The sequence below is a fragment of the Myotis lucifugus genome, unplaced genomic scaffold (assembly GCF_000147115.1).
Source record: "Myotis lucifugus unplaced genomic scaffold, Myoluc2.0 scaffold_283, whole genome shotgun sequence".
NCBI classification, from domain to species: domain Eukaryota; kingdom Metazoa; phylum Chordata; class Mammalia; order Chiroptera; family Vespertilionidae; genus Myotis; species Myotis lucifugus.
In genome coordinates, this window is record NW_005871331.1 from 765,566 (window position 1) to 779,259 (window position 13,694).

A 13,694-nucleotide genomic window follows, 5' to 3' on the forward strand; every position below is an offset into this window, starting at 1 on the left:
GCATTCATTAAATCACAAGTCCAATTTGGTGAAGGGGTGACTGAGGGAACAGCAGATCATCTGGAATAGCCAAGACCAGGACAAACGGAGCACTCCGGTAGTGTCGGTAGGGCCTGGCAGAGGACTTGGGATATTCTCCTAAGAAAATCTGGAGCATATTCTGTAGGCAGTGAGGAGTGTAAGGATTAACAATTGGGGGCATTTAGGGGAGACTTAGGGGAAACAGCTTAACTTCCAACTGATTAAAGTGGCCATGGAGCCTGGCTCAATGGTTGAGCATCAACCTATGAACCAGAAGGTCAGGTTCAATTCCAGGTCAGGGCACATGGCCGGGTTGCGGGCTCAAACCCCAGTGGGGGACGTGCAGGAGGCAGCCGATCAATGATTCTCTCTCATCATTGATGTTTCTATTTCTCCCTCTCCCTTCCTCTCTGAAATCAATATATATACATATTAAAAGTGGCCATGGGACACATAGGTGGGGATGACTAGCATGTGGCTAGATAGGCATAGAGGTAATAGGTGGGGATGGCTAGCATGTGGCTAGTTAGGCATGGAGGTAATAAGGTGAGGTCTGAGGAATGGATAAAATAATGAAAAGACAGGCATCAGTCACTTGCTAAACATTTCTCACAGGGCTTCTCTCTGTCTTAAGGCACAGATGGAAGCTGGAATACAGTTACGAATAAGACCCATGGCCTCTGCCTCTTGGAGCTTATAACTGAACGGAGAGAGAGACTAACAGCCACGACACAGTCACGTAAGTACAGTAGTGTACAATGCTACAGAAGGAAAGCAGAGGGTCTCTGAGTGCTGAAAAAGAGCTGACCTAGCGTGAGGGGCTGCGGAGAGCATCCCTCTGCAAGGATGCATGAACGGACAGAAGGGACTTGCCTATGGGGCGGAACACAATGTTCCAGGCAGAAACCAGCAGTTCAAAGGTACTGAGGCAGCGAGGAGGAAGCTGGAGAATGGGTGGGGGTGAAGACATGAAGGCATCAAAGACACAAAGGACAAGTAGAGATACCCAAGGTCAGACTTGAGGATGGCTTAGGAAGTCAAAAAGGAGATCAGCCTGGCTGCAGACAATATGGGGAAACAGGGGGACCAGGGGAAGACCACAGTATAAAGGCAGTTCCTGAGTACTAAGCCAAGAAGATGAGGCTTAACACCAGCACCAAACTGACCGTGGAGAAGATGGGGGTGATCAGCAAGAGAAGGACATTGATAAAACAGTATACACATGGGGGCTTGACTTCCATGTTTTCATAACAGTTCAGGAAGTAAGAAATTCAGTAAAAAAAAGTCTATTTACAAACTCCAAATATGCGGAGTTAAATCTTAGAAAAACAGCATATGTATACAAAACAAATTAGAGAAATACAACTAGTGACAAAAATAATACAAAATGATATTCGTTTGTCCTATGCTACGAAGCCTCACAGTTCTTTACGAAGTCTATGATAAAGAAGTCCTTATTTCTTAAACTGTCCCGGCGTCAAAAGTACACGAATCTAGTGAGAGTCGATTCCATGACGAGAGACACTTTTATTGGTTCCTCGCGTAGAAAAAATTCCGTGTGCACCACCTTGTTATTCACCTGGAAGAGAAGAGCACAAACTGTCCACGAGCCTGCAAAGCCCCGAGCGAGAAACCCCAGAGGAGGAGGCGGCAGAATGCTGACCCCTTGGAGCGCAACGCAAACATCACTATAGGGCAGTGATGGCGAACCTATGACGTGCGTGTCAGAGGTGACACGCGAACTCATTTTTTTGGTTGATTTTTCTTTGTTAAATGGCATTTAAATATATAAAATAAATCTCAAAAATATAAATCTTTGTTTTACTATGGTTGCAAATATCAAAAAATTTCTGTATGTGACAAGGCACCAGAGTTAAGTTAGGGTTTTTCAAAATGCTGACACGCCGAGCTCAAAAGGTTCGCCATCACTGCCCTAGGGAGATGTCCCAACAGGTGCTCGGTCCTGGGAGGCGGAAAGAGCATCGGACTGAGGAGCCCACAGACCTGGGCTCACTCTCCAACTTGCCCCTGGAAAGGTAGGAAGCCTGTCTGAGCCTTGGCACTCATGGTGAGATGAAAGCGTGTGAGTGCGTTATGTCCAACGTATCCAACAGCTGTACAATTCCAGGGGTGGCTGTCAGCACATCGGTCACCTGCAAAGGCCACCTCATCCTCAGTTCTGGACTTTTTTCACCAGTGTCTAGTCAGCAAGAGCTTACACAGGAACCATAGTTTGGAGAATGGCCAATTACAGTGATTTATCATCAGGTTTTGAATAGTCATTTTCTCCTCTTCTTTTTCCTTTCATTGACTTGAATTCATTTATTTTGTTAATCCTCACCCCAGAATATTTTTTCCATTGATTTTTTAAGAGAGAATGAAAAGGAGAGAGGGAGGAGGAAGAGGAGGAGAGAGAAACATTGATGTGAGACACATTGATTGGTTACCTCCCGCCCGTGCCCCGACCTGGAACGGGGATCAAACCTGCAACCCTTTGGTGTACGTGCTGACACCAAAGAGCTGACCTAGCCTGAGGGGCTGCGGAAAGCACCCCTGTGCAAGTGAGCAACGCCAGCCAGGGTAAGTTTCTTCTTCATCTGGCATTTTTATGTGAAAAGAGAGTTAATGAGAAAAGGTTGCAAATGAGCACAGTAACAGCAACACTGACATTGGTTACATGGCTAAGGTCAATTGCGTCATCATAACCTTCTCATCGAGTGCATCAGCTCTGGAGTGAATGAAGCACAAAGACCCTTGGAATTTACTTACTTTGGTGAAAAAGTCAACGATGTGAAACTTATTTCCATGCTGTTGGAAGATTTCAGTCATGGCTTCGATCATCACAGAGCCGGTGCGGGGGTGCCGTAAAGCAACATGATCTACAAATTGAAACACAGGCATTTCGTCCATTTTCCTCCTCCACTGGCGCTAACTGTTCTTGTGCCCATAGTTAAAGCCTCGGAAGTGGCTTTGAACTGAGAGCACAGAGACACTCTTGCATTAACAGAAGTGTGCCTGGAGCCATAACAGACATGGGCCATAACAGTGGGTCCATGTGACGAACAGCACAAAAACCTCTCAATAAGGCATTCTTTTAGTAAAGGATTTCAAATATACACAAAGGTGGAAAGCAAAGTTTCACAATCCCCCATATAATCATCCCTCAGATTCAATGGTTTTCATCATTTTGACATTTGCTTCATTTTATCTCTCTTCTATTTTTAAAAATATATATTTTTTTTTTGATTTTAGTGAGGATGGGAGAGGGAGAGAGATAGAATCATCAGTGATGAGAGAATCACTGATGGGCTATCTCCTGCACACCACCTACTGGGGATCAAGCCCAAAACCCAGGCATGTGCCCTGACCGGGAATCGAACCCTGACCTCCTGGTTCATAGGTTGATGCTCAACCACTGAGCCACACTGGTTGGGCTGGAGCTTATTTCTTTTTTAACGCTGAGTAGTATTCAAAGTATGATATACCATGATTTGCTTATCCATTCACCTGTTGATGGTCATTTGGGTTATTTAGAGTTTTTGACTATTTCAAATAACTATTTGTACACTATGAACCTGTGTGTACAAATGACTATGAGGACCTATGCTTTCATCTCTCTTGAGTAAATAACCAAGAAGTGGAATCTTACATCTAACTTTAGTGGGGACATTTTCCATGTCTCACCATTCAGTATGTTTCATTTTACATTACTGCCCTTACATCCTTAGCTTCCATTTCTTCACTAACAATTTATCTTGAACTGCATATATATATATTTACATACTACCTTAATCCTTTTTGAAGGTTAAGATAAAAACAGCTAAATAAATGTCCTTGACCATTTACTTCTATCTTCTCTACATTTCCCTGTCAAGTCCACCCTTCAGCACATAAGATTTTTAAAAACTTTTAACTTATTAGTAACAGTATTAGTAATAATAATGATGTTATTAGCAGAATACATTAGTAATAATATTAGCGATTTTTTCGGTATTTATTATGCCAATTACGATAAGCACAGCACCTGCATTACATAATTTAATTTACATAACATCCTAATGACATAAGTAAATTTTATCACTCATTTTACATGAAGAAACTCACCCTAGTCCTAGCTGGTTTGGCTCAGTGGATAGAGCGTCGACCTGTGGACTGAAGGGTCCTGGATTCGATTCCAGTCAAGGGCACATGCCTGGGTTGCAGGCTCTGTCCCCAGTTGGGGGGCATGCAGGAGGCAACTGAGAAATGATTCTCTCTCATCATTGATGTTTCTATCTTTCTATCCCTTTCCCTTCCTCTCTGAAATCAATAAAAAATATATTTAAAAAAATACTCACCCTAGCCAGCTTGGCTCAGTGGAAAGAGCATCAGCCTGGGGATTGAAGGGTTCTGGGTTCGATTCCGTTCAAGGGCACGTACCTCAGTTGCAGGTTCCTCCCTGGCCCTGGCCCTGGTCAGGGCTCGTGCAGGAGGCAACCAATCGATGTTTCTCTCACACTGATATTTCTCTGTTTTTCCCTCTCTCTTCCACTCTCTCTATAATCAATGGAAAAATATCCTCAGGTGAGGATTAAAAAAAACAAACACAAGAAGCTGACATAAAAAATATTGCAGGGTCTAAAAGATAGCAGTGACAGAGTTAGCTTTTGGGCCAACATCGTTTTCACATGACAGCCAATGACCTTATTTACTTTATGGTACTTTACTCAGAGGTTGATGTCTTCCTAGAAGAAATGAACGGTAAGATGCCAACCTACCATTTCTGAAAATAGGAACCATTTCTGAAGGGAGATGGAGGAGGTAATGGGCATCTCACAATCATCGAGCTTTGCTGTCTTACCTGCCTGGGTAGGATAGATGATGAAATAATCACTGAACGTGGGCAGCCTCTTCTTCTCTGATATGTCATCCAAGTCCATGGGTTCATCATCTGTTTCAACACCACTATCTCTTCTCTCTGTTTTTTGAGGAATGAAGAGACAAACTACAATGCTACATCACTGACACCAGCGACCCTTAATAAACATCACCGTGCCCGGCCAGCGTGGCTCAGTCGTTGAGCATCGACCCATGCACCAAAAGGTCGCTGGTTTGATTCCTGGTCAGGGCACATGCCAGGGTTGCCGGCTCGATCCCCAGTAGGGAGCATACAGGAGGCAGCCCATCCCAGTTGGGGCATGCAGGAGGCAGCCCACTGATGTTTCTCTCTCATCAATGTTTCTATTTCTCTCTCCCTTCTCCCTCTAAAAATCAATAAAAACATTTTTTTTTTACTTTTTTTAAAAATATATTTTATTGATTTTTTACAGAGAGGAAGGGAGAGGGATAGAGTTAGAAACATCGATGAGAGAGAAACATCCATCAGCTGCCTCCTGCACGCTCCCGACTGGGGATGTGCCCGCAAACAAGGTACATGCCCTTGACCGGAATTGAACCCGGGACCCTTCAGTCCGCAGGCCGACGCTCTATCCACTGAGCCACACCGGTTAGGGCAATAAAAACATATTTTTAAAATTTTTTAAAATAAAATAAATGTCACCACGGCTTGTATCTTCGTAAGAAGAGAGAAATAAGCTAAGTCGGATGTTAGTCCCACAAACCACCTGGAATCACCTGGAAGGTGGGACATCCCTTGGAAATTGGACACACCTCTCCCAGAACTTGAGGCTCCCAGACCCACCTCATGAAGTCAGTGACTTGGACTGTTCCTCAGCCCAAGTTAGCTATTCTATCCCAGGTAAGTTTTTCATCCATCCCTTCCTCCCAGCTCAGTCGCTAGTATAACTACACGACTGAAGTTACAACAGCTAAGAGTCCTCTAATTTAAAATATAATATTTACTCATACATGTTTTTAAACCTATTCTTCTTTACTCTGTCATCAGTATGAGAATTCCCTACAAACACGATGAATACAAAGACGTTTCCACTTACCTCCTCTGCAGGCCTGGATTATAAAGATCTTTGGTTTCTCCTTAAGTGCTGGACAATTTTTATTATTAAACATTTCAAAAATCTCTTCCAGGCTGACTCTTTCATCATCTCTTATTTTAAGATAGCCTTTTTCTCCATGGGACATAAGAGTGACAAGGCAACAGCTAATTTCATCTTTAATTTCATTTAATCCATCACGAAATGATGTTAGTTTTTCAAGTAACTCCTGTGAAATAGAATAGTATATTAAAACTAGAGGCCCCGTGCACGAAATTTGGGCACGGGTAGGGTCCCTAGCAGTTGCCGGCTACTGGCCGGAGCCTTTCTTCGTTCCGCGCCACCCCGATGGTCAGCGCACGTCATAGCGAGCGATCGAACTCCCGGTCGGTCAAACTCCTGAGGGGACACTTTGCATATTAGGCCTTTATATATATAGATAAGAACTGAAGGTGGGAGGAATTCAGAAACACAAGGAAGTGATCCAACGAGATGATAAATATGAAAATACCTACGTCTCTAACAGAGTTAGTATGAAGTAAATATTCATTTCTTGACGTGTCACTCCCTTTTGGTTGCTCTCAGAATTCATTTGATTTCTTCTTGTGCTACTGGTTCTAGTTTGACAAAATTAGGGCATTTCTGATTATCTACCACAAAATAAAACAGAATTATAGCTCTTCAAAGGGCTGGTGTTTTTAGTTCTTATTATTAACTTATTTTAATATATAAAAAGTATTTTATAAAGTTAGTAATCTTAATAAGGTAGAAATGGAAGGGAATGGAAGAGTCCGGCCATTAATATACACCTGCCAGAGTCTATCAGCAGATGTTATCAAAGTCCACCCACAGGGGGCAGCCATCTCTACTCCCATGCATGTCCTAATAAAGACCCTACCCATCTCAATGAAGTAAAGTAAAAATTAAATGAAGTTCAAATATTGGAAACAAGGAGCCAAAACTCATTATATACAGATAACATGACTATCTAGAAATATAAAATAAATCAACTAAAAAACTATTAGAATTAGAGATCATCAAGTTGACCAGATACAAGATGCACTTACAGAATCTATATTCCCCCAATTACCCAGCAATAATCATTTAAGCCACATAATGGAAAAGGGGATCCCATCCATGGTCACCACAAAACTAAAATACCCAGAGAAAAGAAAAACCCAGCAAGGAATACGCATTACTAAGTGAAGAAAACCAAAAATATATATATATTTGGTGAAGAGGCAGCATAAACAAACCATGACATGCTGATGCTTCTGGCTCAGATGACTCAATACTTTTATTTCGCTAATTCACTCCAAATGAATCTTAATTCGTGTCATGCCAATCAAAATCCCAAAGGATTTCTGTAGAAGTTAACCAGATGATTCTCAAGGCCATAGAGAACAGGTCATTCTCAAGAATACTAAGATTGTTCAGAAGAAAAAAAGAATGAGTGGGGGATAGGTCTTATCAGACCTCAAAAGGTACTATAAAATCGTGAAGAAAATAGTGATATACTGGTATAACTATAAACAACTATGTGAATGGAATATTTTAGAATCCAGAAACTAATTCAAGTGCTCTCTATAGGAATTTAGTTCATGACAAAGGTGTATGTGAGAGAAGAATGTATCATTCAATAAATATTCAGAGGACTGACTATCCATTTGGAAATAAAATTAGACTGACCTCCTATACCACACTGTTACAAAACTAACATTACAGGGAGAAGGTAAAACTTAATTTTAAAAAAGTCACAGAAAAATAATTTTAACTTTTTTAAATTGGGAAGGCAGTGGGTGTAATCAAGACACAAGAAAAAAGAGCCTACAAACAGAAAAAACTGACCAGTTTACTCACAAAATTTAGAAGACTTCACTGTAACTTAAGACAACAAAAAGTCAAAATTTGTCAAAAGGCAAGCAACAGGGTAGGAGAAAAATATTTGCACTATATTTTGTAAATGAATAGTGTCCAGGAAAATAACTGTAGGGTAAGAAAAAGAAAATCCAGCCCTAGCCAGTTTGGCTCAATGGAGAGAGCATCGACCTGTGGACGGAAGGAACTCAGGTTCAATTCCGGCCAAGGGCACATGCCTGGGTTGTGGGCTCGATCCCCAGTAGGGGGAGTACAGGAGGCAGCCGATCAGTGATTCTCTCTCATCATTGATGTTTCTATCTCTCTATCCTTCTCCCTTCCTCTCTGAAAACAATAAAAATGTAAAAAAAAAAAAAAAAAAAAAAAAAAGTCCAGTGGGGGAAAAAGATACAGATATTTCATAGAAGGAAAAAAAAATGGCCGAAAGATGTTCAACCGAACTAATGACCTAGAAAATGAAACTTAAAACAGTGAAATTCTTTTGCCAGTAAGATTACGAAATATTTACAAATGAATGTTGACAGGATATAGAGAAAAGGGCTACACCCAGATCTTTAAGAGAATAAACCAAAAGAACATTAGCAATATCTGCCATCCGAATGGAAGGGACTTGATGAAAAATCATGTAACTCGGAAGAGACTCTGGTACAATCCTTGGGATAAATGAAGGAGCCCGTTTTTAGCTTTGGAATAATAAAATCAACACTGATATGAGCACTTAACTATAAGTCGGCTACTATTCTGAGAACTTTTACATATAGAAGCTTATTTCATCCTCACAAGCACCCTACAAGAGAATTTACTATCATCACCCCCATTGTAAAGATAAGAAAGTAGTCAATGAGTCCTAGCTGGTTTGGCTCAGTGGATAGAGTGTCGGCCAGTGGACTGAAGAGTCCTGGGGTTTGAGTCCGGACAAGGGCACGTACCTCGGTTGCAGGCTTGATCCTGGGCCCCCACCAGGGCCTATTCTCGAGGCCCATTCAGAAGGAAACCAAGTGATGTGTCTCTCTCACATCGATGTTTCTCTCTCTATCTCTCCCCCTCCCTTCTACTCTCTCTAAAAAATCAATGGAAAAATATCCATTAGTAGTCAAATAATTTAAGGCAAGGTTTCTAAAGCAATTGTATTATTGACATTTGGGGCCAGAACAGTCTTTGCTGCAGGTGGCTGTCTTGGGCATTGCAGGATGCTTAGCAGCATTCCCTGGCTTCTACCCACTGGACACCACTTGCTGCTTTCCATATCCTTTGCGCATTTTTCTGTTGGGTTGTTGAGGTTTTTTCCTTTTTGATTTGTAGGCACTTTTTATTTATTAAGGAAATAGTCCCCCCTCCCCATTTTTGTTATCAGTTGTGACAACCAAAAATGTCTCCACACATTGCCAAATGTCCTCTGGGGGACAAAGTCACCTTCAGCTGAGAACCAGATATAACGTAACACACCAGTAAGAGACAGGATTCCAACTCTGGCATCCGCACTGCATTCGCAGCCCCTCTGCTATGCTGCTCCCTGATGCTCACTAGCAGTGACTCTTGGTGTCTTGAAGAGCTTTCTTAAGTCCTTGTCCCAGAATACGGGCAGCTCTAGGGCATTAATGAGCTAGGGTCAGAGATCAACATGGAGTTCCCATCCGCCCCACTGCTCATCAATCTTATTTTTTCTGTGTCATCTACTTAAGTCACAATGCAGTTCTGCCCAGGGTCTTAGTGACCCATCTCTCACATGGTTCCAGGTAAGTCCCACAAGGACTTTTCTTGTTTTTGTTTTTTTAAAAATATATTTTATTGATTTTTTTTATAGAGAGGAAGGGAGAGGGATAGAGAGTTAGAAACATCGATGAGAGAGAAGCATTGATCAGCTGCCTCCTGCACACCCCCTACTGGGGATGTGCCCACAACCAAGGTACATGCCCTTGACCGGAATCGAACCTAGGACCCTTCAGTCCCCAGGCCGACGCTCTATCCAGTGAGCCAAACCAGCCAGGGCCCCACAAGGACTTTTCAAAGCCCAGGGGCTCCAATGTTGCTGAAATCCCTGACCTGGCCTCCTGCTGACCTCTCAGAGCCCTTTCCTTGGTCTTCCCTTCTCCCAGATGTCCCGGGCCTTGCCCACTCTGGACTCACAGCTCATCCTTGGGCCTCCTTGTCCATGTTGCCTAGGACATCTTCTTGAGTTCCCTTTCCCTCTTCAACTGCACAGCCCCAGCTAAGACTGAAACCCAAGAGGACCTGGTTGACTGGAAGGGGATTGGGGTGTCACACATCTGATTATAAAAGTACCAACAACAACATGCCGAAACCGGTTTGGCTCAGTGGATAGAGCGTCGGCCTGCGGACTGAAGGTCCCAGGTTCGATTCCGGTCAAGGGCATGTACCTGGGTTGCGGGCACATCCCCAGTAGATGTGCAGGAGGCAGCTGATCGATGTTTCTCTCTCATCGATGTTTCTAACTCTCTATCTCTCTCCCTTCCTCTCTGTAAAAAAATCAATAAAATATATTTTAAAAAAAAAAAAGTACCAACAAAAAATAAATAATAAATAATAAATAATAAAAAAGAAAAATAAATAAATAAAAATAAAAGTACCAACAATTTCATCAGGATATACAAGTCACTGCTCAGCAGGTCCTGGTTCTTGCCAAGGTACTAAAACCCCAATTTTTTAAAAAATATATTTTTTATTGATTTTAGAGAGGAAGGGAGAGGGAGAGATAGAAACATCCATGATGAGAGAGAATCATTGATTGGCTGCCTCTTGCATGGCTCCACTAGGGATTGAGCCCGAAACCCAGGCATGTGCCCTGACTGGGAATTGAACTGTGACCTCCTGGTTCACAGGCCCATGCTCAAGCACTGAGCCACACCAGTCGGGCCCAACTATTTATCTTAAAAAAGGAAGGTTATAAAATCCCAGCTACAATTTTTCATTTTTGTTTTTGTTACCTTTTTGTCAGGGTCGATGCATGGCGTATATTCAAACTGGCACTGGCTAAGCCATTTCTTCATTAAACCAACATCCCAGTCAGACCCTGGCCTGTTCTTCTTCACACACATGAGGAAAGCGTTCCGCCTGCCTTTCAGGTCGTAACAGTCCTGTTTTCCAGCAAAGCCAAGAAACAATATTCAGATCAACCCACACTCAGGAAGCCAAATACACCACGGATGGCTGACCCTGAACAATGCGGGTTGGAAATGCGCTGGCCAATGGAAAACTCCCTGTGTAAGTGGACCCCGCGCAGTTCCAACCTGTGTTGTTCATGAAACGGTATATGAAACGGTGAGTTTCTTCTGGGATTAATAGTGAGATTTCCCAGTTCAGATCAGGGGCACAATAGTGATGGCCTCTCTTACCAGTTCTGGGGGGGAGGGGGAGACATGACTTGATTTATAATTCGTTCAAATGCCTTTCTCAGACCTGGACTAGTAGACCAATCTCAGAAAATTCCTATATACAACCATAACTACCAGTTTCAGGAAGTAGGACAGACAAAGGAAAGTGGTAAATGACAACACAGGGTTGCAGTCATTAAAATCCAGAATGTGGGACGTTTTATAGGAGATTCTGGTTTCTTCAACAGATATGCAACTAGAAAAAGGTTAAAGAAGGAAGATGTTTTTTGTGTTTTGTTCTGTTTTTAAATCCTCACCCAAGGATATTTTTCCATTGATTTTTAGAGTGGAAGAGAGAGGGAAAGACAGAAATATCTACGTGAGAGAAACACATCAATTGGTTGCCTCCTGCACTCTGCACGTGCCCCAACTAGGGCCCGAGTGGGGAGGAGCCTACAACCGATGTACTAAGTGCCCTTTCCAGAATCAAACCCGGGACCCTTTATCTGGGTTCAACGCTCTACCCACTTAGCTAAACCGGCCAGGGTAGGGAGAAGTCTTAAGAGACAAACCAGTCAAATGAAGTTGGGTAGACCGGAGTTCTGATTCCAACAAACCAACTGTCAAATAGGAACCAGTCAAGGATATCTGAATGCTGACTGCATCTTTGCCAAGCTTAAGGGATTTGTTTTAGGTAGAAGTAGGGAATTACGGTTCTGTTTTGGAGAAAAGCTTTCTCAGAAATACATACTAAAATAAAGTATATGCAGATGAAAGTGATAAGCTATCTGGATTTGCTTTAAAATAATGGAGAGGCGGGAACAGATAAAACAGGACTGGCCATTATGTTGCTAATTGCTGAAGCAGGCTAAGTATGCTGGCCTGAGGTTTGGAGGAGCCATTTTTCCAGTCTCTCTACTTTATCATACATTTAAAATATCCACAGTAAAACTTAAACAACAATTTAAAATAAACCTAAGGCCGGCAAACAGTGTTTTATCTCCAGTGGTCACTTTCTTTGACTTGTAAAATAGAGATAGTAACAGTGGTTTGAACTGGCTTGCACTGTTATAACAGAAAGCAGTGAGATCTGACCGCTGGAGATAAGTGAGTCATCTTTAACCCAATAGGAGCAGCACCTAAAATGTTCCAGGGGTGGCCAAATACTAGCTTTAATAACCAGTGTGCAGTGTGGGAGTGAGAGTGATGATATTTACCAAGTCACCGTCCACACAGTCATAGCTTCTCTTTAGAGCTTTCCTTGGGATCACTGGATGAATTTTCATGGAAAGAGAACAGAAAAAGAGCATTATTTTTTTTTCCTTTTGAATCAAGCTCCTCCCAAGCATTTCAATTGCCTCTTACGTTTTTGGGTCCAGCAGGCTTCGATCTCATTTTAGAACAGGTTCCTTGGCTTAGGAACGCCCCCTTCCCCCAACTCATGAGGCTAGAAACCCAAAACAGAACTCCTGTAGACCCTAGTGAGGTTCAGGGACAGAAAGACCCCAGCCAGAGGTAAAAGGACAAGAACTAAATGATATTAGGCACGTGCACTTCCTGAGGAAGAGACTAAGACGTCGATAAAGAGAAGATGAAGTAAAGGAAATGGTGATTAAACTGTGATACAACTAACGGAGGGACAATGTAAGCGCTGTGCAGGTGCAGCAAACGAAGGGGGAATCAAAGGTCAACGGGACCAGAATCCCGCCCACAGGCCTTGTTTGTTGGCAATTACAGTTCTCATCCGTTGCCAACCTGCAAAAATCAGCAACGGCTCCGTACCTCAAACTCAACCAGATCATAAGCAGGCTGAGGGCACGGGCCAGGGACAGTACATTTTAGTGTCCACCTCAAAGCCTCCCATATAAGCATTGCCTTGTCTCCGTCTCCATTCACTCATATATTACACACACATACACTTACTAAACTGGGGGGTGGAGGGACTAACTCCCTCAATCTGTTTTCCTGCTGCGAGTCTTGATCCTAATACCACATCTTCCCAGATTTACGGCCACGAGCTAAAGGTGTGCAAGGAGGCGAAGACCTCCCTCCCCCAAACACCCACTGGAGATATGGCAGCGAGGATTCCGACACGGGGCTGCTCCTTGCTCACTTAAAAACCTCCCACATCACAATCCCTTGGAGGTGCAGTGCTTGTTAAAAATGCATCTCGGGCCTGCTGAGTCCCTTTGATCTCTGAGCCCGCCTCAAAACGCACGAGAAGATCCTGATGGCTATTCTTCAACTGGACACAGGGATTCCTAGCCTGGAAATGGTGCCTATCCTGCCCACGCACCCCCGGACCCCATCCCTATCCCCTCCCCCACGCACCCCTCCCCCACTCCACCCCCACCCCGCCTCCCGCCGCAGGTTCAATTAGTCCCTGGATGCTCACACCCTCCTGGTTCAGACACCTCCACCCCCCCTTCCTGCCTCTGATCTGGGCGCGGAGAGGCCCCTGGGGACCCGCTGGGAATCCCCGGGGCGGGCCGGCAGAGCGGGACCCCGCGCCCCGCAGAGACCAACCTCGGCT

At 43.4% G+C, this 13,694-nt stretch overlaps 1 protein-coding gene across 1 annotated transcript; it reads right to left on the bottom strand.

The window, feature by feature from the left end:
- Positions 1-1,306: 1,306 nt before the first annotated feature.
- LOC102422616 (caspase-14-like) lies at positions 1,307-12,462 on the bottom strand. The gene is made up of 6 exons (XM_006099765.3): positions 12,379-12,462; positions 10,775-10,924; positions 5,955-6,180; positions 4,862-4,978; positions 2,791-2,900; positions 1,307-1,600 (listed from the first exon to the last, which is right to left on the bottom strand). Exons 1-6 carry the CDS (start codon positions 12,445-12,447, stop codon positions 1,499-1,501), a joined length of 774 nt encoding a protein of 257 aa, XP_006099827.3. The 5' UTR covers positions 12,448-12,462; the 3' UTR covers positions 1,307-1,498.
- Between the last annotated feature and the right edge of the window lie 1,232 nt (positions 12,463-13,694).